The 26,802-nt window shown below is 51.1% G+C and overlaps 2 protein-coding genes across 4 annotated transcripts; one reads left to right on the top strand and one right to left on the bottom strand.

The window, feature by feature from the left end:
• Positions 1-649: 649 nt before the first annotated feature.
• NCOA5 (nuclear receptor coactivator 5) lies at positions 650-19,790 on the bottom strand. Of its 2 annotated transcripts, XM_082292553.1 has the most exons (10): positions 19,716-19,790; positions 16,457-16,643; positions 15,861-15,968; positions 11,854-11,920; positions 8,019-8,378; positions 7,678-7,769; positions 7,434-7,560; positions 5,265-5,464; positions 3,021-3,344; positions 650-2,612 (listed from the first exon to the last, which is right to left on the bottom strand). In XM_082292553.1, the coding sequence occupies exons 2-10, from the start codon at positions 16,617-16,619 to the stop codon at positions 1,954-1,956; spliced, it is 2,100 nt and encodes a 699-aa protein (XP_082148679.1). In that variant the 5' UTR covers positions 16,620-16,643; positions 19,716-19,790; the 3' UTR covers positions 650-1,953. The 2 variants fall into 2 exon arrangements, with proteins under 2 accessions (XP_082148679.1, XP_082148680.1); XM_082292554.1 differs by lacking the exons at positions 15,861-15,968; positions 16,457-16,643 and having other exon boundaries at positions 19,716-19,768.
• Positions 19,791-21,606: 1,816 nt separating this feature from the next.
• CD40 (CD40 molecule) lies at positions 21,607-26,659 on the top strand. 2 transcript variants are annotated; one of them, XM_082292582.1, is made up of 9 exons: positions 21,607-21,662; positions 22,929-23,010; positions 23,556-23,681; positions 23,782-23,925; positions 24,152-24,251; positions 25,173-25,234; positions 25,484-25,582; positions 26,005-26,030; positions 26,421-26,659. In XM_082292582.1, exons 1-9 carry the CDS (start codon positions 21,615-21,617, stop codon positions 26,496-26,498), a joined length of 765 nt encoding a protein of 254 aa, XP_082148708.1. In that variant the 5' UTR covers positions 21,607-21,614; the 3' UTR covers positions 26,499-26,659. The 2 variants fall into 2 exon arrangements, with proteins under 2 accessions (XP_082148708.1, XP_082148707.1); XM_082292581.1 differs by having other exon boundaries at positions 26,343-26,659.
• The last annotated feature ends 143 nt before the right edge of the window (positions 26,660-26,802 follow it).

The following is a 26,802-nucleotide window of genomic DNA, read 5'->3' as shown; positions in this document are numbered from 1 at the left end:
TACACCCTTCACTACTCGCACGGGGACTTTTCACTTGCTTCCAGGTCTTCACAGCTACTTTGTACCATTTCCATAACACGTCCTAACTCTGACAGGGTGCAGATTGCAGAGGAAGCAAAGCACAAAGAGGAACAGCCTCTCCGAAGGGCTGCAGTTCCCACATTTCACCTCACAAAGATTTCCGGTCACCCCAGCAAAAGTGTTCTACCTGGCTGCAGGATTGTAGAGGTGGAGAAAGGGATCCAACAGGAGAGACAGCAGACAGACACTGCTGTCCAGACTCAGGCTGTGGGATGATGGCAGCATGGAGCCATGGGATGCCAGTGCTGAAGGCACAGGGACTTGCAGCCCTGACCTCACGCTGGCTGTGGCACTGATCCGGACCTGTCCCTCCCACCACGTGTCACCAGAGAGGTTCTGGACCCCTCACATTGGCCATGCCACACCACAACTCCCGGCCTGAGACTACCCCAGTGCTGTACAAGAGTCAGGACCTGTGAGGTCCACACACATTCTGCTCAGCATCCAGTGTGGAGCTTCCAGCACAGCTTATCCAGGAGAGGAGAGTAACAGCAAACACAGTGGAATTATGTATTCTGGAAGTACTAAAGTGTCAAAAAATGCAACAAGTAATTTTTCTGGCCTTTTATTAGAAAGTAATGTCCTCTTGTTAACAGCACAGAGATAAAAGAAATGCTACAACACAAACAACCTGGGACAAACAATGTCCTCTGCTTCAATCCACTGCTTTCTTAGTGTCTCTTGGTTCCCTGCAGGAAGCCCACAGACTCCAAGAAGGCCATGACAGGGAGGACCACACAGTTAAGTGATGTTTTGTGTTCTGGTATCAAAGTATGTTCCCAGTTAAAAACACGGGGAGGAATCACTGCCTGATTTACACTCCACTGTCTGCTGCAGCTACTGAAGTGTTGAAAAAACATTTAAAATTATGGTATCAAATCTTGGCACTGCCTCTCCTCCTCAGATGGACCGAACATCCATCAACAGCAATGAGATGTCTGATAGAGCAGCACTGCCCCCAATACCTGGTGACAGGTATTCCCAGAGAGAGCACATCAGCATGGCTGCAACTAAGCTACACTAACAACCGTGCCAAAGATTTTAAGAAAAGGAAATTTACATGCCAAATTCACCAGCTTGATCTTAACACTGATTACTCAGGGTAGGAAAATTGACAGACCATTTGAAATCTCTGCCTTGGCTGGCAGTTCTTGCGTTGCAGATGTGTGCTCAGCCCACAGCTGCCAGTCTCTGTGAGTGGGCTGAGGTGAGGAACACCAGCCTCCCTGCCTGGACAGGGCAGGCCAGCTGTGGATGGACCACACAGTCCTGGTTACTGAGGAGTGGTCAGGCATGTGCTTCATGATTTTGGCTGCCAGCACTATCACTGGACTTCCCAAATGGTTTATATGCCATTAAAAGAAGGGGCAAAAAAAAAAAAAAAGGAATCCAAAGAAAAATAGTGCCCATTCCACAGTGGTGGGTGTCTAAGGCCCATCAGTATGCTGCTCTGTTCAGTCCCCTAATTCCTCAAAACCGACAATCCAAAACTACACTGAGACCAATCACTGAGCCCAGACTGCACCTCAATGGGAAGGTGCACCAGGTGCTGGGAGTAAGGAAAATGCAGCAGGATCAGTAACTGTGGCAGCTTCTGGGATGGGACAAGACAACCAATGATCCAACACAGTTCAGCACATCGTGCTGTGGAGAAAACTGAGCATTCTGCTCCAAACATTGCTAACCAGACGAAGGAGAGGGAGGGCAGTGCCAGCAACCGTTGGCAGCAATGCTGCAGGGGGTACGCTCTCGCCAGAGTGGAGAGGACATGCATATCCAGGGCATCTGTCCCGGGTCAAGGATGGGAGACTCCTTAAACAGCTATAAGTATGGAATGGCAAAGGGAAGGGGAATGGGCCCAACAGCTCAGCTCTAATAGTGTCGCTGGTAGGCACCCATCGGTTGCTGGGCTGAGGACCCCGTTCGCCCCTGGGCCACGGTTTGGCTCACAAGGTGGGAGAGTGCAGGACCACTCTGGATAAGGGTGTCCAAGGCTTTCTGTACACTGGGGTTGTCAAAGTTGATACCAGAAGACACCGGCCTTTGGGCAGGCACATTGCCAGGCGCAGGGAGGCGGGTTTGGTGCTGACCAAAGAGCGGCTGAGGTTGTGGAGGAGCCCCAGGTCTTGGACCTGCGTTTCTTGAAGGGCCCGGGAGAGCAGGAATCTGCGTGTTTGGAGTCTGCAATCTCTGCTGAGGCTGGTTTAAGTTTCCAGCATTCATCTGTGCTGGCCGGGGCTGCCCGCCGGCCAGGTTACCAAAGTTCTGGTTGGGAGTGCTGCCCGAAGAGCCTGCAGAGGCTGTGGGACCACTGTTTGCCACGGCAGCTGCTGCCACTGCTGCCGCCCCACTGTTGAAGAGACTGAGGATTTTTGCTTGAAGCTCCTGCTGAGGAGTAGAAGAGGACACTGGAACAGAGGGAGTAGAGACCAGAGGCTGTGAACTCTGATGAGCCTGGGAACTTGGAAGGTTGGACTGACTACCCAGTGATGATCCTGAAGGTGCCCCCAAAGGCTGTCTTGACATGGGTGCTGGGAAAGAAAGGAAAGAAGGTTAAAGCCCTGCAAATGCCCTTGAAGGGACATCTGAAGAAAACTAATGAAACAGCTCCCAAAGACACAATGTAAGTGAACATCCACCCTCAGATTGGAGCTGCACCGCTCTGGGAACCCAAACCACTCTGCAGAACTGAGTGTAGCAACCCAACCAGTTATGGCAGTCCTGCTGTTGCCCTGAGAGCATCCAGTATAAAAGGTCTTCCACATGAAAACTCTGAATTGTCTCATGACATGCAAGGACATGTCCATCTCAGTAAAATGAGGTGCTGCATGAGGATATTATGCTCCCAAACTCCTCTGCAGTCCCAGGACTCTTTTCCTGTCCCAGTCCTGAGGGCCACAAACCACATGATAAACCCTGTCTGTGACTGAGGCACTCACCCTGCAGAGGTTCAGTACTGCCCCGCAGCAACCGTTCCTTCCGGTCTCTCAGGTAATTAATGACTTTATCCATCTCTTCAGCAGTCACATAGCGATTGTCTGCCAGCAGGTTCAAGAGAGTTTGGATCCCGGGAGGGTGACCTCCTCTGACACCCTCCTCCATGGGGGGTGGGCGCTCCCGCTCCTGCAGAACAGCTTCGTCTGCCATCTTGGCAGCCTGCCGGGCGATCTCCTCCCGCTCCTTCTCCCGGGACTCTGTCTTGTAGCGCTCGTAATTTCTTGCCACCAGCACCATGGCATCAGCCTGGGGCATGTTGCGGTGTTCTGCATGAAGGAAGAAATGTTCTGAGTGACCCAAAGTGACCCTGACAGAGGTGCTGTTCCTCCCACCTGCCAGCACAGCCCAGTCAGCAGCAGGCACTGCTCGGGGAGTGTGTGTGCAGGCACATGGGAACAGTTACATTTCCAAAGCCAACAGAAGGCCCACGGCTATCACCCAGCAAGGCCAGCCATTCCTTCCACAGCTGAGGGCTCTAAGCAGTCATCCCATCAGCCCAGAAATGTCTTTCTTGTCTCTCACCAGTTAAAAGGAAAGCAGCTCCCTCTACCTCTCACATAAATCCTCGGTGCTCCGAGATGAGACGGTCCCAGTCATTTTACTGCTAAACACTTGGACAGATCCAAAATTTGCCCTCTGAAGGCTGTATGCTTCCCAGAAAAGGACAGCCATGGGAATACTTTTGTTTCTGTACTGCCAGTGCCTTAACATCTCATGTGCACATGTAGCTGTGGAGGGAGCAGCACTGGCTCAGTGTCACATGGTGCTCACATTCACCACTCTGAGGCAATAAGCAGCAATCAAATTCTTCTGTGATACAATGAGTAATGAGCAATTCCAGTGGTGAGTTCTGAGGTCCTTATTTCCACCTCCCAAAGCACACACATAAACATTCACCTGAACATAGATTTAAACTGGGAAATCAAAAGAGCCTTTACCTTCCCAAAAGTGCCCAAAGCTCTGGGCAGGGTCTTTTTTACAGATGCAGAACAACAAATCCTGCAAGCCTTTTCCTCCTAACAGGAAACTTGGGTTCATTTTAACATTAGGCTTTGTACAAGTTGTGAAGCACTTCCCTGAAACAAACATGCAGGCAAAGGTAGCCACGAGCAGTTGAAGTGAGCATATTTAATCTCTGGAATGAGCTGTGGATGAGCTAATGACTGGGGTTCCCATCAGGTCTGATACACTGGCAGATCCAGTGATGAAAAGAAGCTTTGGCCTCCCGCCAAAGGTTTAACAGGTGTTAAAGCAAAAGAGTTAAGAGTTAAAACTAAAGGCAGTGGGAAGCCTGGTGACAGTGTGTGTGAGCTGTGTGTCTGCAGGAAATGAGGGAACTCTCCTATCACATCTGCATCTGATGTTAAAAAGCCCAGCTTCTCCAGTCGGTGAGCACACACCAAACGCTGACTGTGCACTCAGACATTTCCTCTTCCAGATGAACTCACAGAACATTACTTGGGAACACAGTAAGGGAGAAACAACCTTTGAAAGCTCAGCTGTCATCAAACCAGTCACCTGTGTTGACAGATTACATGAACAGGCCTATGACGAGAGCAACAGCTGCTTTCCCCAATCACATTCTGACAAGGCATTTTTAGTACCTACACCCACCCTCATGCAACAACTAAGTCACACCCTGCGGCGATGCAGAGTGATGTGACAAGTGTAAAGGTGCTAAGAAGGTGGAGCCTGTATACCCAAACACTCTGTAGGTTCTATTTTTTCATAACTCTTCCCAGTTTCATTATCAAATCTCCACCTTTACCAAATCCTTATCAAATCACATTTGATTTTAAAACCTGTCCTTTCATTTGTCACATTCCCAACAGGCTCCTTCTGAGAGCAACAAGTGGTAGAGTGAGTTGGGCTGGTATTACTGAGATCTCCCAGAGCAGCGCTGCCCTGGGGTCCATGACTTGCCCTGAGATGCAAAGGCTGGCAGTTTTAGGAACCAAGAACACAGCCGAGATTCCCTCTTGGCAGGAATTAGACATTCCTTTTGACAAGGGGCAAATAGAGTATTACGGAAGCTTGTAAATAATGATATTCACATTTATGACATGGTGTCAAGTCATTAATAACTGCTTATGTGACAGCAAGGATGAACTTTGTCCTGTGTGGTTCTGCCGGAAAGAAAGGTTCAGAATGACCACACAGTTCCCAGCCTACTGAGACCTCAGTACCTTGTGGGGTGCCAAACATGATGTTAACAGTGCAAGAACGGTGAACTTGATGCTGCTGGGTGATGACAATGGCAAAAGGAGACCCTCCTCTGCTCACATCGTCCAGGGCTTGCGTCAGTGACATCTCTGTGTTGAGGAAGATCAGGTCCACTACCATGCCCAGATCCCGCACCTTCCGCCCCACTGACTCCGCGTACTCCCTACCACAAAGCAAAGACAGCAGTTTAACAAGTCAGTCACATACAGAAACAGAAACCTTGGCACTTGCACCCTTTCCACTGTCTCAGATTTGCTTTTCTGATTACTTGCCCAGCTTCATGGTGTTTACCAGGACAGTACTAAAGCAATCCCATTATAGCAATATAAAAGCCCTTATTCTGATCTGAATCAGTCATTTCAGTTCAGCTGAAATAAATTACAAATCAAGCCTTAGCTTAGCTGAGAAACACTGTTTGCAAAGAGATTTACACTATTACAAATTTGTTTACACATAAATGTGCTTCAACTGAATTTATCAGGGGAAGAAATTTACGCCAGAAGAGGTCCAAGGGGTACAAAGCAGAGGAGCCCACCTAGGGAACTCATTTACTCCTGCTTTGTTCAGTATCACACATGCCTCATTCCTTATTGGCCTGCTCTTTTCTACTAGCTGCTTTCTGCTCTAACCCACTGCCAACACAGCATCTCTGGATCCACTGCTCCTGTACACCCTGCTACAGACTTCCCCTTCCAAGCACAAACCACAGCTCACAAGGCTGAGCTTAAATTACCAAGTGTTTTTTTTAAGCTTACTGTACTTAGAACCAAACCTGCAATACTGACTGCACAAAAAGCCTGAGGAATTCAGTCTGTGTGCACCCACACCTCAAGAAAGAGGGTAATTTTATTGTTTTTGGAGGCAAAGTCTGTAAATCTGTAAGAGACCAAAACTGTCCCCTCTTCAACCATGTTTTTAAGAGCTTCCAAGTAAAATGATTGTATCTAAGGCATTGAGGAGTCATCTTTCAACAGGTGTATAGTAGGTGATATCAGTCAATACCCAAGATTTATGAGCAGGCTCCAACTCTTAAGGCTTGTAGCTGTTACAACCAAATGATTCTTGGGACATTAAGCTGATCCTCTGACACAAAAAAATTCTTCTTGTGTCAAGCACAGTAACTTGCGATCTATTAGAATATTTTCCAAAGACTTTTAGCCACCAGGGGATAAAGGATCTAAAATTTCCTCTCAAGATTTGTTCCAATAGGTAATCAACTCCATCAGAAGTTTATTTCTAGTTTCACTGCTTCTGCTGTTCCCATTTCCTGCTCTGTTTTCTACCAGCAGATGAGGCAAGCGCCAGCTGTCTCTTTCTGCCCCACATGTACAGCAAAGTAAAGAAAAGCAGCTCCTGATATTTTCCCTGAAGGGTGAAGGCGACAGCTTTAACATCCCCCCGACAAACATTTTCCCCAGATTACAAGCCGTATCTGTGATTTATTTACATATTTCCTTTCTTTAGCATATTTAATTGTAAAGATACAGACATCAGACTGGTGACATTGTTACAGCCCTCTATTACTGTGCCAGGTGTACCTCCTGTTCCCAAAAGAGTGCCTGCCCCATTAACTCATTAAGTGCTCAGACAGCCATGTGAGATCACCCTGGTTACTACTTATACCTGCTTTCGATTCCGTCCACAACTGCCTTCAGCAGTGATTTTGTATTTCTTGCACATTGGACTAATGACAATGACTGGTGTCTGGCCTAGGAACCAATCTGGCAGGAACTCTGAAGGAACACCCCCCCAATCCACCCTGACCCCTGCTCTGTACTGTCAACTGGTTGGCACATATTCCTAAGTTCCATATCATGCTATCCAGGAAAAGTAAGTACAGGCCCCTACAACCAGTTGAAATTGTAGGCTGATATGGAGAGTACATATAAAAGTATCAGAGAAGGTATAGCAATAGATTACAAGGCAGAAATACAAGCAAAGCACAAGATACATTTCCTCATCTCATCAACATATGTACCCAGAAGAAAAACGGGAGCGGTAGCTTTCTGGGGACTCTAAAGCCACTCTCCTCAAGAGCAACCTCTAAGACAAACAGCCTCAAGGCAGGACTAAGTTTAAATCCATTCTCTTCTACCATGCAATAATAAAACTGATTATAACTATTTTCTTACTTTGTCTGTTTATTCACCACTATCACAGAACAGTCCACGGGTCTCTCTGCATCAAAACGTCTCTTGATTTCCTCATAGTACTGACGGTACAGCTCCTCCCGGCGCCGCTCCTCGCGCTTCAGGCGGTCTGAAATGAGCCGCAGGGACAGAAGGAGTGACACCCTTCAGACCTGCTCAGAGCACCAGAGAGCACCACAACTGTAGCACTCCTGCACCCTCCCTTTGAAGCGGTACAGGTACTCACCCTCCGGCTCCTTGTAGCGGTCGTAGTAGGAGTCGTCCTTGCGCCGATAGTAGTCCTCGAGGCGCAGGTAACGGTCGTAAGATTCGTCTCGTCTGCAACATTCAGAAGCAGCACAGGGTTTCCTCCAGCACCATCTCAGGCAGCAACTTTGGCCAACGCATCACACACAGACCTCCCCCAAGTTTAATTTCTGAGGTACCCATCCGCTCCCCACAGGACACGAAGCAGCACCCAAATGTCCCCAGCCAGGGTGATTTGCTTAAACACCTGACACCTCAAACAATTGTGGCAGAAATGCCATAAAAACATCATTTTGGCAAATAGGATCCTGCAGAATTTACCTGTACAGAGGGTCCCGAGAATCTCTCATATCCCGTGGATCCCTCACATCTCGTGCATTTCTCATATCCCGCGGATCCCTGTATCGATCATACAGTGGCTCCCGTGGGTCGCGAAGATCTCTAACATCACGTGGGTCCCTCAAGTCCCTTGGATCCCTGATATCCCGTGGGTCTCGCAGGTCCCGTGGGTCCCTGTGGTCTCTGGTATCACGCATGTCTCTAGCTCGAATGTCTCGAGCATCTCTGGCATCTCGCCCGTTCCTGCCATCCCTGCCATCTCTGGGGTCTCTCCGTGGGCTCCCCCGAAGAGGGGAGCGGTCGCGCCTGGCATCTCGGCCATCCCCGTAGGCATATTGCTCTCTGAGGAAAACACCAGGGAAATTCCATTAGCCTGCTAACAACACGAGTACAGTTACCCCTAGATCTCTTACCTGAGGTGCCAAAGCGACCTTTCAAAGCAGCTGTATCCTCCCTCCTATCCCACAACAACAAAAATTGATCAAAAGTCATATTTTTGAAGCAGTCTGGAGAAGGTTCTTAAATCTAATATTCAGCACAGCCAAACAAGACCCAGAAAGCTCCTTAATGGAGCATCACTAAGTGTAGAGCACCTGTGGATGAAGTGAACGGGCGCTTCAGAAACCATCATTTCAAGGCCTCTGACCTCCAACATCAGCCATAGCTCATCTATCAATCATGTCTGGCAAATTCTTTGAGAGAATTTAAGGTGATGTAGGCTAATACCCACAAATATGTGATAGCCAGGAGTGTTCAAGGGATCCATTAAATTCACTCATCAATGACAGCAGAACACTTGAAGTAACGTTATTGGCACAGGATTAAAAAAGGAGTAGCTTATGAGCAAAGCCATTGCAGGTTCCATGTTGTGGTTGGGTTTGTGCTGCTGACAGAAAGTAAAGACAGGTATAGCCTTGTCCTGGACTTGAGGGATAGTTTCTGTAGAAAGCCAGTCTTGTGTTTATAATGGGCCATGTTAAGAGGATACTAAACCCAACCAGCACCACATCCTCAGTGGCCACAAAAGGCTTCTCTGTTGGTTCTGAATGATCCATCTCATTCAGACTTTGTATTGCAGTCTTGATAGGGAAGGAAGAATAATGCTCCAGTCTTCATCTTTTCCCAAAGTAGTAGGGTTTTTTCCAGGTTGCATTCTGTTGTCCAGAGAAAACCATAACTTCACTGTAGTCAAAACCAAACATTAAAAAAAATCTTGCAGAGAAACTACAGAGCTCCATGTGTTTGGACTGGTTTTGCCCCAATATATTGACAACCATCAGGAAAAAAACCCCAGCTTTTAAAATCTTTTTATTTTCCATACTTGACATGACTTTTACAGTCCTCAAACAGCCTAATCTAATTTATGAAAGATAAGCAGAACCTAAGTCTGCATCCACTGCAGTGCAGTCACATAGTGATCACCTGGAGAGAATGAGGTGGATGAGCCCAAGTTTGGTGTCAGGCAGAGCAACAGGAATGAGACGGAAGAGCAGAGTCTGTGCAAGGATTCTGGTGTCAGACACCCAGCTGTGCTAGGAACACCTAAGAGTGCTGGCATCCTCTGTTGGCATGTCAGGTACAAAGCAGCTTTTGGGAGAAATTAAGAGATGCCACCAAGAGCACACACAGGCTCCTCCTCAAAGTGACATACTGAATTTGCAGACAACCAGGTGTAAACTCCTTCAGCCTCCTGGACATATAAATCCACTTTTTGTTTGTGACCTGCATTGAAACCACATCCTGTGAGAGACACATCATAGCCCCCTTCCCCCAAAACCTACAATGAACAATGGCAGAAGCTCAGGGGAAACTTCTGACTTGCTCTAATGGATATTGAATCACTGAACTTTCCATAGCTGTGAGACCATTTAGCAAAACAACCAGATGCAGGGGAATTGTTTGGCATATGACATTTATTCCAGCTGGAGCGGGGGTGACCAGAACAGGCCACATTCATTATCCGCAGAGACAAATAGATCCAGAATGAACAACGCACAACTGCGACAGAAGTAGAGATGTGGCACAGGTACCCTCGGCTCTTGTGCCTGCATGGCTTCCCTGCTCAAGGGAGACGGCAGCACAAAGGAAAAGCTTCCACCTTCTTCTTCCACACCTCAGTCACCATGGTCCGACTCCTGCAGCATCAGCACCACCACCTGCATCTGCTGGGGACTCGGCCCTGCTGGCCCAGCACTGCTGCATGCGGTGCAGCGTGGGGCTCTGCAGCACTGGCACTGGCAGCTGTTGTTCCCAGGCCACAGTGTGGTCCAGAGTCCATCGTCCACAGCCATGCCCAGGACTTGATGACCGTGACCCCATTGCCGCCTGTGCCCACAGTGCTGCTTGGGACCTGGTGCTAACCACATGGGATGCCCACAGTGTATGCAGTGCCAGCTGAAATCCAGTGCCTATCACAGCAGCACCAAAGCCTTCGGATGCTGTCCGGTCCACAACCTTGGGGTCACAGCACCACGGCTCATGCACCTCCAGTGCTCCTTAGGACTGTGGCACAGGCACCTGCTCTTGCACACAGCCAGGATGGCACAGGTTGCAATGCCCACGGCATCAGTGCCTGCTGTTTGTCCCTCTGCAGTGTGGTCCGAGGACCAACGCTCATTGTACAGACGCCTGCCCCTCACCCCTGCAGTATTGGTGGCACTGAGGCCAAAGATGTGCCATCAGTGCCTACTGCTCACATACTCCCAGGGTACTCCCACCAGCACCGAGCACATCCCAGGCCCAAGACTTGCTACATCTGCCACAGAAATCCCAGCACTTCCTGGGCCTGATGCCCACACACTGGTCTCTGCAAGCACATTTGGCCCTGTGTAGGGTAAGTGCAGCATGTAGAAGTCCTAGATGGTGCCAAGAATTGCAGCTACTCCTTCTCTGGGCTTTTTTTTTTTTTTTTTTTTTTTTGTGTAGATGTCTTGCTAGTTGCACTTTTTTCTCATTTTTGGTAATTTAACAGGTCAAGTTAGTAAAGCACACCAGACATGTGGGACCTCGATTACCTTCAAGTCCAACAAGCACCATGGCTTTTCATGGAAAGCTTTACAGCAGAGGCACACAGGGTGGATGCCATGTACCAAGCTACACTGGAGCATGTATTTGTGTGCTTCCTAGTGATGCTGTTGCAAGGAAACTGAAGTCATCTTCCTGTGACAGGCCAATCCATACCTTCTCCCCTTGCCTGTGGCTGCCCACACAGAGGAGGTGAAGGAGCTGAACATGCTGTGCCCACTGAGGGGTGGGAAGCCAGAAGCTGGAGGGGACATCAGTGACTGCACAAAGTGGGCTGGCTCCAGGCACTGATAACACAACCACATGGGCAGACAGGACCGTGCAAGAGGCGTTTGCTCTGTCTTGTGTGTTGCTCAAGTGATCTTTTCCAGTCTCATCGCAGCATTGGAAGCTTTCAACATCAGAACAGGCAAGACCCCAAAATTCTCTGCAGCAGAGCACTGGAAACGCTGCAGTCCCCTTGGCATTCTCTAGATATGCCTCGGCTTCTCTGATCCTTGGAGGAGCAAACATCAAGTGCATTCTTCCTCCCAAGTCTCTTACAGCCTGTGCTGCAAAACCAAATGCGGGGCTGCAGTAACGGCAGCAGACACAAGAGTTTCCCTCGTGCCTCCCAAGGTGCCAGAGCCAAAAGGGCTCTCAGAAGTGGAGTGGCCAGTTTCCTGCTGGAGCATCACCGTTTGACTGGGGAAGTGGCAGTAGGGAAGAGACACAGACATTTAGCACAGGCCGCTGGGCTCATGCCCTGAAGGCCTGAATTCCTAGTATAACTCACTGCTTCCAGGTACTTTACCTTCGTGTTGGACTGGACCTTGATGAAGCCTTATTCATATTTCTTCTTTCCACTGCTTTATTAATATCTGTAAAGAATAATCAACCCATCTGTTCAATGCTATGAAACAAAAAAAAGATCATCAGCACAATTCAAATGAAAGCAACTTAAGCTCAACAACATCCAGATGGTGCAAGGAAATCCATTCAGCAGAGAGACATTGTCACTTTGACAATTTTTTATTAAGTTTAGATAGTACAACATAATGAAAATTTCATGGATTTCTCTGACTTCAAAAAAGGGTGGACATCTTGGGTGAAGTTTTAACCCTGCATGTTCAGGCCTACATCCAGACTCTTTCTTCCATAAGAGAATCTCTTTCTTCTGCAGTCTATGAGCAAGCAGAAAGCGACTCATGGACTCTAGGAGAAAAAGCAGAGTCTGAAAACCTCCGAGAAAGGAATGATGGCCAGCACAGTCTTAAGATCACAGCCAGTCCTGTTCAGCGGAGCATGCTGGTACCCTTGTCAGAAATAATCCAAGGGCTCTCAAAGGGACACGTGCAACTGCCTTCCAAGGGACTGCTGCAGTGTTAAGGTGCACAGCCCCCACCACTGACAAACGGATCCGGGAGCCTGGAACACAGACTCCTTATGAAGTCAACATGGTGCATTCAAAACACCATTGTTAATGTGATGCAAACTGAGGCAACAGATCAGAAATTTGAAAACTGGCTGGCTTCTGAGCATCTCCGTGAAAAACACCATGAAGGGAAACACCAAGAAGTAAGAGAGCTGAAGAAACAGAATCTTGTCCTCAACCAGCAAAAGCGAAGTTGCCCAGAACTGTCAGGGACCCACACTGTTCTCAAAGCCTCCCATGACAGCTGACTGGAGATTAAATAATGCACTGGAGGGGGGCAAGAGCAAACAGGTAAGTGACTTTGGACATTTTACTGAGAACCTTTTAAGGAAAAGAACCCAAACTTAGGCTGTATCTGCTCCCCCAGAATCTATCAACAATTAAAATTTCTGATGAGTTATTTGCATTAACTACTTTCAAAGCTCTTGCATGAGAATATAAACATGCCATGATGTCTTTAGGCACACTCAGTCTTAATATCTTCTGTAACATCCCAAACTATCCTTCATTATTTTCAAGATTAAAATTGTAATTAAAGGATCAGGTCTAATTTTTGTTCTTGATGTCAATCAAGCAGCATGTTGCCTCTCTGTGGGGGCAGAGAAGCAAATGCAATCTGAACATTACCTACAACTGCAGCATAACACCACTCACAGGACCCCAGAGCATCTCTCTAGGATCACACACAGCTGCAGGGTCTACTGTTACAAACTACATCTGAAGGACATTTATCCTTGAAATGGTTTTGCTACTAAAGACACGAAAACACTTCTGTGCATTTGTGGAAATACTTGTATAATGCTACACTGGATTTAAACTCTCCCAAAACTTTTTACCTTATTGTGTTATTAACGATTATGTTTACTACTAAGGCTGCATAACTGAAGTAACTGTTCTCTTTGCATTTATTTTTTAGTTGATAATTTTTCCCCTTAAAGTCAAGTGTTATCTTTAAGCAAGACACTAGCTGCTTTCTTTGGTTTAAGATTATTTTTATTTTCTGTTTTAAGATGCCATTGAAGAAACCTATTATGATTTTTACACTTAGTATCATACATTTCTTTCAAATTAAAAATGTATTTAAATCTGCACAAAAATATTTTTCTAGAAGAAAAAAAAAATTTGACAGGGATCCTTCTCTTGTGCAAAATGAACACGTTTAGTAACATTTTATTTAATGCCAACAGCATTTACAAGTTAAGTATTTGAACACTGACAAAACTTCGGGAAAAAAAAGCCCAAATAAAAAGTCTTCTGTCCTGTAGGATTTTGAGATGACAGAGCCACTGTAATCACACAGTTTAACCTTCTGAACAAACACAGGTGACAGGAACTTCTGGAATCACAATCCTATCTCAAGTGCAGCAGTGGCACTGAACTAGTGCTTATCTTTTAGCAAAATATCCAATTCCAATTTAAAAGTCTTCAGAGCACAGAAACCACCACAGATCCAATAAATTACTCCAGAAGCCAATTACTCTGCTGTTAGAGAAAAGACTTTATTCACATTTAAGGCATTGTCGCACCTGTTCCTACTACACTAAAACTCCCTGATCTCCAGGTCTGTCTGTAACACACAGATCACATCACTCCTTTCTCTTGAGGTTTTTACTAGGGCTCATTCTTTAATTCTAAACCTCTGTCAGGTTTTCCCAAGGCTTTTCCAATTCAGCATTATCCTTTTTGAACCAGGCATACCAAAACTGAGCACTCTTCCAGCAGCAAAATCCCACAGGTACCAAAGCCTCCCTACTTGCACACCTGTGTTTAGCACAGCCAAGGATGACCAAAGCACTCTGGCTGGGTGCAGACCTTCCCTGTCAGCTTCACTTAAAGCTCAGGTCTGTCTGCATCCAGGATAGGAAGTCCAGGTCCTTTCACCATCAATGAGTCAATCATCACTATTTCATCCTCTTTTTAAAACATGTTTTTTTCTCCAAGTCACTTATAAAAGCACTGTATGGCCAGGACTCAGTTTTTCTAGACCACCACTCAAAGCACCGAGAAATTCCATCTATCTTACATCTACTCCATCCTAGATTCTAAATCCATTTAACTCTGTTGTTTTCAACTGTTCTTGTTTCTTATCAAATCAAACACCTTACAGCAATCTGTACATCAACACTGCTGCTTCCAGCTCTTGAGCTTGCAGTACTATAACAGTAACTAAGACAGGATTTATTTTGATGGACATTAGTCAATTGCCTTCTCACCAGTGTCAGGTGAAAGAATCCCTTTGTTCCCAGGCACTGATGCCAGGCTCATCCCATTTACCCTGCCTATTGGCTCACCTGCAGCACTCTACTAGCTACCTGGAAACTCCCTAGTTTTCCAAGGCTTGTGGAAAAACACCAGTAACAGACTAGGCAGGTCAGCATTTCACTGAGCCTTACTGATGTTAATTCTTTTGAGAGATCTAGTTTTGGTAGCTGCAGTTTTACCCTTTTTGGTTTTGCTAATGAAATGGAAATTATATTAAACACACCTCCTGCCTCTCCAAAAACAGACAGCAGAAACATTAACTGGTCTTCTGCAGTTAGAAATTTTATCATTGCCAGTCAGCTACCCTTAGCTTCTAAAACAGCCAAAGTTGTTCCTATTTAAGCCTCTACACTTGGATAATGCTGGACATCATTTCTTCTTGTATCCTTCTACCCTTCTTGTCTATTTGCCTTCATTTCCATCTTCAGGCTCTTATTTGTTACTGTACATACACCTTCCCACAGGTTACTATTTATTCCTCCTGTCACTCTTTTTAAAGTCAAACTGTTTTTCTTCAAATTATCATAGGCTTACTTTGAAAGTAATTTTTTCCTTGCATTTAAAATATTACTCGTGGATTTCTAACCATTCATTTCCGTTTAAGTCTGCTCCCAGCACATTTAGCAGAATTATCTTCATCTTTATGAAAATATCCTTTTTAAAGCACCCAGTATTTATAGCACTGCTTAAAGGCTGGCTCCACTTGTGCAAAAATCCCAGCTAAGTTTACTTAGCCAACCAGCTGCTAAGTGCTGTGACCAATTCCTTTGAGTATGTCAAGATAAAGCCCAGTTTTGGTTTACAAACGTTATTAAACTCTGCGCTGGAGGTTTCAATGATCCCTTTCAAGGCTTACTTGTTGCACAGTTTCTTACACAGGCTAACAGAGCTTTCCAAATACTAGCACATAAAAATTCAGGGTAAGACCCAGGCAGCAAGGTGAACCACACTGCAGGTGAAGCACACAGCAGGAACTCAGGAGGCAAATACATACTGAGTAAGGTGATCGAGACTAAGGCCAGACAAGTGTCATATTGTGACCTTTCCAGAGAGCTTTAAAACAACAGCACTCTTTCTCCCGAACGCATGCTGGGGTCAGGAGAGCGCGGAGCAGTTTTCCTTACCTAATCTATACCCTTTATAAAGGCGACCCTTCTCACCGTCCAGAGCGGCCTGGACATCTTCTAGACGGTCATACTGCACGAACCCATAGCCATGGTACATGCTGAGGGCTGCAAGAGTTAACAGCAGGGCAAGACCGGTTACAACCACAGACAGTGCTGACCCACACCCGGCCATCGCTAACCCCACCAGCTGTGCTCTACCCAGAAACCACTATGCAAGCTTCCTGGGAAAATCAAATCCACCAGGATCAAAATACAGAGCTCAAAGACTCTGATCACGTTCCTTCTGACAAGGCAGTGACCAAAATACAGCCCAGGAAGTGACCAAGATTTAATTAAGAGGCTATGGAGTCACTTGAAAGAGTACTGTGACATCACACTGAGAGCTAAAAGCTAAAACATAGCTCATATATCTGCATTACGTTTGAGCTGTACTGAAGGAATCACTTTTACAGAGAAAATTATCATTAAAAGGTCACTATTTAGGAACAACACTGGTCACTCCTCTCATCATCATCAAATAGCATTTGACAAGCATGAAGCAATATTTCTCACTGAAATCCCTGCCACAAAAAGGCATAAGATAATATACTAACCCCTGATTTTGCCATATTTTGAAAATATCTCTTCCATTTCTTCACGAGTCATGTGGTCTGTGGGCAAATTGCCGACAAAAAGTCTTCTCTCTAAATCCTGAGGATTGGTGCTGTTAGTGAAGTCGCTCTGTTTGATGCTATTGCTCTTGCGTCCTCGAGCCATTTTGCTTTCGTTCCAAATCCAACTCTTCGCAAAAAAAAAAAATGGCCATGCATATAATTTCAATCCATGACATTAAAATTAAACTGGAACAAGATTAAACTTAACAGCTTTGCAGACTAGAAGCCAACTGGGTCTGCTTGACGCAAACTTCACTCCAGAGAAATCTTAATACGAGGGACACAGAGGTCAGGCAAAAACACTCACTGCAGCATTTTGGTCGAGCTTTTCTGTAATACTGAAAGGTAGCAAACCTAATTCTTTTGCAAATAGGTTTTAATGGTTTAACTCCAAACTAAGATACAAATAAAACTAATTTTCCACTAAAATGCCTTAACTTTAAGCTTTTCAACACACCCATTGTTGTCACATCTAGTTCTTCAATCCACTGATAAGAAGTGTTGAAATTTATGCAATATTTTAATAAGCAGAAAGGAAACACTCATTGCAACATTGCATAACAGCACCCAAATATTCCAGTAGGGCTTGGAATGAGGCATCAGGAAATACTGTTGAAATAATCCCAAGTGACCATACCTGGATCACTTCACTACATGTGAAATCTCAGCTTTCCAATCCCAGAAAGCACAGTTTCTCATCTGCATCTCTATTAGACAGCATATCCTTGTCCCCATGGAGATGTCAGCTCCCACAGCAGGCGGGTCCATAGCTGGGAATTTAACCACCCCCAGGTAAAGGCTGCACCCTTCCCCACCTTCCCCATGCAGCAAAAGCACATTCCCTTAGCCCACACCCCTGCACACAGCTGGAGCAGTCAGCCACATTCACTGCACAAACTCACCCAAACAAGTAAAAAAAAACCCACCCCAGCAAACAAAAAATAACGTAACACTGCCAAAGCTAACAAAAAACACCATCCCCGTGATTCTGACTCTCTGGTTTAAAATTCACCATTAGACAAAGCTTAAAGAAATTAATAACACTGAATCTTTCAAGGTGAACTTAAAAGTTTGAAAACTATTTAATAAAGTTGTTCTGCTTCCTAAACATTCATCTACAGGAATGCAGGATGGGATTTTCTGTTTGTAACATGCAAGAAGCCTGCAAAAAGAAAGATGATGAAATTGAGTGTATCAACAGAAACTTTTCCTTTTAATCATGCAATGCCTACAACCAACACACTCCCTAACAGTACCCTAGAGTACATACAATTTAAAAGCAATCTCTAAATAAATAAATGTCAAAAAAGATAAGACGGCTCTATATAAATACTTTTGCAACACTTAACTGGCATGAAAAATAAATCTACTCCAGATTTGAGACATAAAATGTATTTATTTATCCTTCAAAGATCAATCAACTTCACATTTGTATCACTCTTCCCCCTTTTTAGGAAACCCTGCGGAGATGGGAGGCAGAGAACACTTCCCTATCTAATGAACTTTTTAAAATTAACTGCCAGAACTGCAGTGAGGAAAAAACCCAACACCCAAACCAAAATCCAACAAAATTAATCTCCTTTATCATATTTGCCCCAATCCCCCTGCAAGTTTGTCTGCATACATACACAGAGTTTCATCTTCCCCATGAGAAGTACCAAGAAAACCAAAATTTTTTACATGGAAGCAGTGGACTTCTATTCCACTACTGCAGCTCAAGTTCTCATCAGTCGAGGGTGGAGAAGCTTTCAAAATTCCCTCAAAATGATAAAGTGGCAATAAAACATGGAAGGTGCAATCTAGACCAAGTTCCCATTCGGAGCAGGATGCAGTGGTCATGGCTTTCTCCAGTCTGGCTCCAAGCACCACCAGGGAGAGAGATGGGAACACAGAGCCCCTGTGCAGGTTGTCTCCAGATGCCACAGACACACACAGCAAACAGGTGTCAAACAGGCCTGTAACTGCTGCTAGGACACCTCACTTTCAGTATAAAAGGATGTAAGAAATTCCCTTTTGTTTTCCTGAGGGGTGGGGATAGCTGGGGGTGTCTGAGAAAGAGGCTGCAAGAACTTGCCACATTAAGAAAAACAGAGCGTTATTTTACCACTTCTAAACAATCAGTAAGTCCCAAACAGAGGAGTTACTCCAGAACTCTCATCTAAGATCATTCACTGCCTCTTACCATTCTCCACTAGGCAGATTACATAGTTAAGGGCTATTTAGCGATCATAAGACCAGAACAAATGAATCTTGTCCCACCTCTGGGCACGCTACATCAGGAGAACGCCTAATTCCCACATTAAGTCTTGTTGTATGGATGCAGCCAGAGAGGCACCGGGACAGTTTAAAGGTGCCAATTCCCCGCGCAGTTACTGTGGGTCCTACGACAGAACAGCCCACGGCACCTCATGAGCCAACAAATCCTCTGGAAATTAATTAAAGCCACAACTCTCTAAAAATCTTACATTTAAAACCAGAGCTGTTTATTAATAGCGCTACAGCTTCAGGAATCAAGATTCTGCTGGAGTGCGATATTGAAACTAATTTGCCACAAGCGAAACACAACACAAGTCTCCAAGAAGTTCGGGGGCAAAACAGAAACAGCCGGCACCGAGAGCCGAACAGCCAGCACGGAAGGCAGAAGTGCCAAGGAGTTTCCCCCGGAGCAGACACGCGCCCTCCCGAAAGCCGGGAGGGTCCTCCTGGGGCAGCGCTGGCACCGCTCGTCCGGCCCCCCGCACCTGGGCAGACGCGGTGCCGCCCACACGGTAACCCGGAGAGCGCCCCCGCCTTCCTCCCGCCGGCAGAACGCGCCCCGCGCCGCCCTTGCCCCGGGCCCCCGCTCACCCCGGGCAGCTCCTGACGCAGCGGGGAGGGACCCCCGGGCGGGAGCTTCGTCGGCGGCCGCCGCTCCCACCCGTGCCTCCCCCACCTCCGCCCGGGTCTGGGCGCTGCCAGCGCCGCTCAACCCCGCGCACCGGCTACTCCGGGGGTGCGGAGCAGCCCCACCGAATCCCGGTGGTCCCGCGCTGCCCGGACGAGAGGCGGAGGCGCGGCCCGCCCGCAGGCCGCGAGGCACGCCCGGCCCGGCCCAGCCCCAGCCGAGGGCCGGGAGGGACCGGGCCCTCCGCGGGGCCCGTTGCCGTAAGCCTCCCACGTGGGCGCTCCGCGTACCGGGGCCGCGGACCCGCAGACTCACCGCCGGTCCCGGCCCGGACCCGGTGCCCCGTCAGGCCGCCGCCGCCAGGACAAAGGCGCCACCCGCCGCTACCGCACGGCGCCGTCGCAAAGAGGAGGAGGGGGGAGAGCGGTCGCTATGGCGACGTACCGCACTTTACGGTGCGGCAGCGTACCGCCATGCCTGCCGAGGCAAAGGCCACTTGCCCTGGTTCCCGGCACGCCCCACGGTACGGGACCGCAAGGCAGGCCGGGAGTTGTAGTGCCGAGGGGGCCGGGCGGCCGCTGGGTGGCGCTATCGGACCTCACGCGGGGGAGGCGGCGGGATCGGGAACGGGATCGGGATCAGAGTGGGATCGGGACTGGGGTCGGGATCGGCATCGGCATCGGCATTGGCATCAGACTGCTGTTGGGACCAGAGTCGAGGTCGGGATCAGACCGGGACCGGACATGTGTCAGGATCAGGACCGGGGTGGGGATCAGACCGGGACAGGGACCGGAATCGGGATCAGACTGGGACCCGGGCAGGGGTATGGATTAGACCCAGACCGGGGCAGCGATTGGGATCAGACCTGGACGGGGACCGGAGTTTGGATCAGTACCGGCATCGGGATCAGACCGGACCCGGGGCCAGGGCCAGGACCGGAGTGCCCCTGCCCCGTTCAAGGGGCGGTGTCCCCGTGCTGCGCCGCCAGCCCCGGAGCCGCTCCGAGCAGCAGCTGTCCCGATATGCTGCCCCGCTCTCCGAGTGGCGAGACGGGGGGCTCTCGTAGGGGCTCCTGCCTGAGCAGCTTCTGCCGACCGGGAGGACCGGGCCCCCGCTGCCTCCCGGGAGCAAGAGGCGCTCACAGCCCGTGGCCACAGAGACCCTGCTCAGGCAGTGCCCGGCGCCGCGGGGATTTCCCAGGCCGGGCCCGCGGGAGTCGGGCCCAGAAATCCCCTTCCCGCCGCGGCCGGCCCCTCTGCCCTTGAGATTCCCCAGGGACCCTTCGTGCTCCCGAGTGAGTCAGTTCTGGGAAGTGACATTGGGCTGGGGAATCCAGAGCACTGGGTTCCCAATTCTCGCTGCCCGTGGGGAGCACGCTGCCCTTCTCTCCGCGAGCAGCTGTGACCTGGCGATGGCCGATTGTGGCCACCAGCCTCCGGCTGTGGCCGAGGCCGTGGCCGTGACCGTGACCGTGACCATGACCATGAGCGGGGAGGCGGCTGCTGCTGTGTGTCGTCTCAGGCATCGCGGCAGTGTGGGCACAATGTGGCCGCGGAGGACGGGGCGGCAGTGCCATAAGTGACCGGGGTACCGAGGGGTGCTGAGGAGCCACCGTTCGCTGCCCAGCCACCGCAATGCCAAGGGGAGTCCAGGGAACGTCTCCGGAGCAGGCAGGGATCCTGGAAATTCCCTGGGGGTTACTGGGAACCTCTCTGGGGAACTGAGACGGAGGTACAGCCAGGCCTCAGCACTGTTGCCCCTTCCTCCTTCAGGGCTGACGTGTTTGCGGGGACACTCCGCAGAGGCCAGGGCTCGTGGCGGCTGTGGGGGCTCTCCAGGGTTGCAGCCAGAGGGGCTCTCCAGGGCGACAGCTCAGGGACTCTTAAAGGCTAAATAAAAAAAAAACAACCTCTCTTAGCTGCTGTCGGAAAGAAGAAGTGAAACCTGGAGCTCCTGCCGGGGGGCTGCACGGGCGCTCCCCTCCCCGCGGACCGCGCCCAACCCCTCTCCCTGCTCCTGTCTGTGGCCGTTACCCCGGGCCGGGGGTCCCGGCTGGGGCAGCGCCTGCCCGCAGGCCGGGGGGGCCGGCGGGGAGCTGTCCCCAGCCGGGGCCGGCGGGGAAGCCCCGGGGCGGGCGGCCCGACGCCCCTTCCTGGGCGGGAACGGACCGAGGCGTTCTTAGGAGGGCGGCGGCGGCGGCCGGGGCGCAGAGAAATGAACCGGCTGGGGCTTTTGGGACTGCTCTGCGCGGCGCTGCTGGGCGTGAGTGGGGCCGGGTCGGGCCATGGATTGGGAGCGGGACAGGGGCAGAGGCTGAGGGGATCCCTCCATCCCCGTGTCTGTGTGCCGCCGGGCTTTCCGGGAAGGAGCACGGTCCGGCCGCTCCGGCCCGTCCCCTCGGCGCAGCCGTCCCCCTCCGGGGAGCCCCGGGACTGTGCGCGGGTGGCGTTGGCGGGACCCGGCAGCGATGCCCCGTCGGGTCCCTCGGTCCGGTCTCCCGGGACCCCGCCAGGGCGGAGGAGCTATCTGGACTGCCCGGTATCCTCTCCAGGTCTTCTACCCACGCGCTTTCGCTTTCCACCGATGGCGCGGGCCCGGCAGCCCAGCCGCGCCCTGCGCTGGCCCGGGGGTCCCCACGGGCAGGGACGGGCAGCGGCGAGCCCCGGGGCCCTCGGCCGGGACCCTCAGTCGGGCGGATGTCGGCAGCCGGTTCCAGCGCCTCTTTCACTTCTCTTCGGTTCCATGGGGGCGGGTGACGGCTGGGACGGCCCCGCGGCCTCATCGCTGTCTCCGAGCCGGGGCTGCTCGAGGTGCCCACGGGGGCTGGGCAGCGCCCGGCCGTGCTGGCTGCTCGTCCATGGCACCCTCGGCCCGGGCCTTTCTTCCCCGCTCTCTGCCGGAGCCCCCGTCCCCCTCCCCAGGTTGGCCAGGCTCGGGCGGATCTGCCAGGAGCTGCCGGGCTACTGTGGGTGGGCAGCGAGGGGCTGGCTCTGTGAGAGGAACGGTGCTCCGGGTGCCCTCCTGCATCCTGTCTGGCCCGAGAGCTCATTCCCTGCCTCCTTTTTACCCTTCCCTGTGCAGCTAGTCCCCTGCCAGGAGGAGCAAGGGCAGGCTCTGGCAAAGCTTGCATAGGTAATGCGCTTGGCTGGGGCTTTCCTGTTCCTCAGGGATGATGTGTCAGCCTTGGGAAGGGGCTGCCAGTGCTCTGGGCGTGAAAGCGTGAACGATGCTCCCTCTGTGTGAGGCTGCAGTACTGTTGGCAGGGGCACAGGGTGATGTGCAATCACCTTATGGTAGGAAATCTGGGGAAATGTGGAGCAACTCTACCAGAATCACTGCCACCCCACTTCAAAGACAGCAGTGATGGCATCAGGCAGCGTGGGTGGCTGCTGTGGTCTGTGGTTAGTGGAGGTGTGGGAATAGTAGTGTGAGGAAGCCCTCACCTCAGGGTGCAGGCTAGCATGCGTCTGTGGAAGCGTGGTGGTGTGGGACCGTTGGATATGAATTCACAGGTCTTATTTCTTCCAGTGCTGGGAGCCTGGTGATGCCTTAACATGCTTTGATAAGCAGTATGTGTACAAGGGCAGATGCTGCAACCGGTGTCAGCCAGGTATGGAAACCCTTTCCTGGGGGCCTCGTAGCTGGGGTGTGCCAGGACCTACTGCCTGGCCACAGCGGGGCAAGCTCTGCTCGGTGTGACTGAGCCCCTCCACCCCATTGACAGCAATGCTGACATCTCAGAGCAACTGGGACCTTGTGGGTGCTCTAGGACACCCCCTGGACCTCACCAAATGTGCCACAGCTCTCTTGGGACTGTTTGTGCTCTTGCAGCTGCAGGATCCCATGGCAAAGGCAGCTTTGCAGGGAGAATGCTGCCACTGGCAGTAGCAAATTGTGATGGTGTTTGCCACCTCCTGCTGTCATTGTCAGGTCATCTCCCAGTCCCTGAAGTGCTGGAGTGGCCCCACAGCCCTCCCTCCCTTGCAATGTTTGTAGTCATCAGGCAAGCTGGCTCCTTCAGCCTTGGATACCATGCAGAATGCTGCAGCAATCCTGGCATCTACAGCTGCCAGCATTCCCCTGTCCTGCTGGCAGAGGTGCTGTCTGGAGAGAGGGAAAGCCCCCTTGCCCCTTCCTCACCAGCCTCTATTGCAGGGAAAAAGCTGGTCTCTGAGTGCAGTGAAACAGAAGACTCTGTCTGTGCCCCCTGTGGGAGCGGGCACTATCAGCCGAGCTGGACCAAGGAGAAGCACTGTGCTCCTCATGATACCTGTGAAGGCAGTAAGTGCTCCCTGTGCCCACTGACCCCCGCCTGTGGGGACTGGGGGGGGACTGGCTTCCCTGCCCAGTGTCTCAGCTTGCCCATGTTCCCTCTGCCCAGATGCTGGCCTCATTGTGAAGATGCAAGGAAATGCAACACACAACACGGTGTGCCAGTGCCGGGCCGGCATGCACTGCTCTGACATCAGCTGCCAGACCTGTGTGGAGAACCAGCCTTGCCAGCTTGGCTCTGGCTTCGTGGCAGGTAAGTCTGACAAGGTGCTCCCACTCAACAGGACTGATGCCCTGTCAGCACCAACCTCAGGGCATGGGGGCTCCCCGTGGCATGGTGCCCCCTGGCAGGGCTTTGGGAGAGCCCTGCTGTTGCCACAGGGTGTGCTGCACACCTTTCCTCTGCAGCCCCTTGCCCCCTCAGGCCCTCACGCCCCACAGCCTCTACTGACCTTCCTGTCACCTCTGCTCCTCTTCAGCCAAGGCCATGAACCAGATGTCATCCCCCTGTGAACCCTGTGCAGAAGGCACCTTCTCCAACGTCTCTTCTAAAACCGAGCCGTGCTATCCCTGGACAAGGTATTGTCTGAGTACGCGTCCTTCCGCCAGCCCCAGTGAGCACATCCTCTGCTGCCAGTTTCCTTGGTGGCCTTGGGGACTGGACAGCTGGGCTGGCCTCTGAGGGATACAGCATCTGGCTGGCGTAGGGCCAGAGTGAGAGAAACAGGGCTAGGAGCATGGTGAGATCCAGGGCAGCATTGTCTGAGGTCGAGGCAGACATCCAGGCACTTGTGTCTGTCCCTCAGTTTGAGCACAGACTGCTTGTCCCTTCAGGGGTGTCCATGTTGTCATCCATGCTGGAAGCAAGGGATCAGGATCTATGGGGATGCCCCATGCCCTGTTCAGGTTCTCCCTCCCAGTGCTCTCTGTAGCTGTAGTCATCAGCCAAAGCACAAGCCCTCTCCATGGGGAGTTTTGCTTTGAGGATGCCATGAACTGGCAGGTCATCCCTGTCTTTAGAAAGCTGCTTGAGGGTTAATTGCAGTTCCTGGTAGAAACATGAGCCTTATTTCCAAGCTGAATTAGTCTTGCTTCAGCTGCCAGCCATTGGATTTCACTTTGCTTTTATCCGTGCCCAGAAATTACTTCCCCACAGAGCCACTTGTAGCCTATCTGAGCTTTTCTGTCATAGCTACAGTGCTCAAGCCCTGGGGGCTTCCCTGACTGGGCAGGTCTGCTCCCTCCTGTGCCTTGTCCCTAAATTTGTTCCCATCCTCAGCAGTTTCAGCAACTTCAGGCCAAGCTCCTGGGTTGGTACCCTGCTGTGTTCCTGCTGTCTGCATCATTCTGTGTCAGTGGGGGTCCCCCTGCTCACCCTGCTGGAACTCAGCGGGCTCAGGGCAGGATGTGTTTTGGGGCAGCTTGGGTGCCTGCCCAGCCCCAACTATTCCCTGAACTCGGGTTACTGCTGTGGTTACATGGTCTTGTTCTTCCCTGCAGTTGTGAGGAAAAGGGGCTGGTGGTGAAGGTGAAAGGGACGAACTCCTCGGATGTGATCTGCGGTAAGTGCCTGGTGGCCAGGGCTGATCCAGTGCAAAGCAGAGACCCCCCAGGGCTCCAGCTCCTGCAGCACTCAGAAAAGCTCGCCTGGTCTGTGGTGTCTTTGGGAGAGGAAGGTCTGAGTGCGTGGCCAGTGTGATGCCTTCGTGCCCCTCCGTCTCTATGAGGGATCCCTGTGGGGCTGGAACAGAGTACTCTGTGTTGTGCTGGCTGTCCTGTGGGTGCCTCACTGACTCAATCTTCTCCCACAGAGTCGAGCAGGCGTTCCTCGCTGTCAGTGCTGATCCCCATCACGGCTGCAGTCGTCACGTGCCTCCTGGGTGTCTGCATCTACTGCCTGGTCCACACAGGTGAGGGGCTAAAGCGCAGGAAGTGCTGACTTGGTTGAGGGAGGGAGAACCTTGGCCAGGGGGGCTGTAAAGGCCTGAGGGGCTGAGCCAGGGAGGACAGCAGCAGCTCTGCTGGGAGTGGGGAAGCCCCTCTGGGGACATCACCAGGAAAGGGTTCACTGAGCCCTGCTCTGTCTTTGGGAGCAGGTGTGTTGGCACTGCTGCAAGCCCAAGCTGGGTCAGCTCTTGGGGGACAGTGCTGGTGCCCCACGAGTCCATTCTAGCTCCCACTGTTAGCCCCAACCTGTCAGCAGCAGCAGGCATAATGTGAGCTGCAGGACCTGTGCAGCAGCACCAGCCGTGGTTCTGACCCCAGGAAGCTCCCTGCAGGGCAGGAGCACTTGCCCCTGAACATTGCCTTCTCTGTCCCTCTTTCCATCCAGATTCGAGGCGACGGGTGCCGAACGAGGTGAGTCTACTAGAGCCCCCTCCAGCAGTGGGTTGGGTGGGTTGGGATCCCTCCAGGGCACAGCTGGGGATGTGCCAGCAGCAGAGCAGGGGCTGTGGCTTTGCAATGCAGGAGGGGTGGGGGCTGAACTAGGCTGCCTGGTTGGGGCAGGACAAGGGCTGGGGCAACCCAAGGGTGCTGCTGGCAAGTGCTGAGCATTTGGGAGGGACCCATACTCTGGCCTACACAGGAGTGTAGCAGGAACCTGTGGAAAGACATGGGTGCTGAGCGGGGGGATGTAGCTGCTTGCCCCTGACCCCTGCCCCTGTGCAGATAGAGGCTGGGGAGCCCGGAGAGAACCCAGATACCCCGCAGCCCACGGAGCAGGATGAGAATGTCTTGCCTGTGCAGGAGACCCTACTCAGGGGCCAGCCTGTGGCCCAGGAAGATGGCAAGGAGAGCCGCATCTCGGAGCAGGAGATGCTGTGAAGGCACAGGGCACTGCCTCCAACAGGAGCACAGACTGAGGACAGCACCATCTCCTCTGTCCCCTCTCCAGCTGGGGAGGAAATCTGGCATCTGGCCTGCCTGCAAATGACGTGATGCTGCAGTGGACCATGGCACAACCACCCCATGGGAATACCACCACAACTCCTGGTCTGGTCACCTGCACAGGGCTGCTCTGGTGGAGCAAGGCTTGGCTGCCCACATGGGGACATGCAACAGAACCCCATCCTGCTTCCTGCCCAGGTGCTGCAATGGAGCCCAGCTGCTCAGTGGCTGCTCGCCTGCT

Source organism: Coloeus monedula (assembly GCF_965178545.1).
Source record: "Coloeus monedula genome assembly, chromosome: 17".
Lineage (NCBI taxonomy): Eukaryota > Metazoa > Chordata > Aves > Passeriformes > Corvidae > Coloeus > Coloeus monedula.
This window is presented reverse-complemented; position numbering and strand designations above follow the sequence as displayed.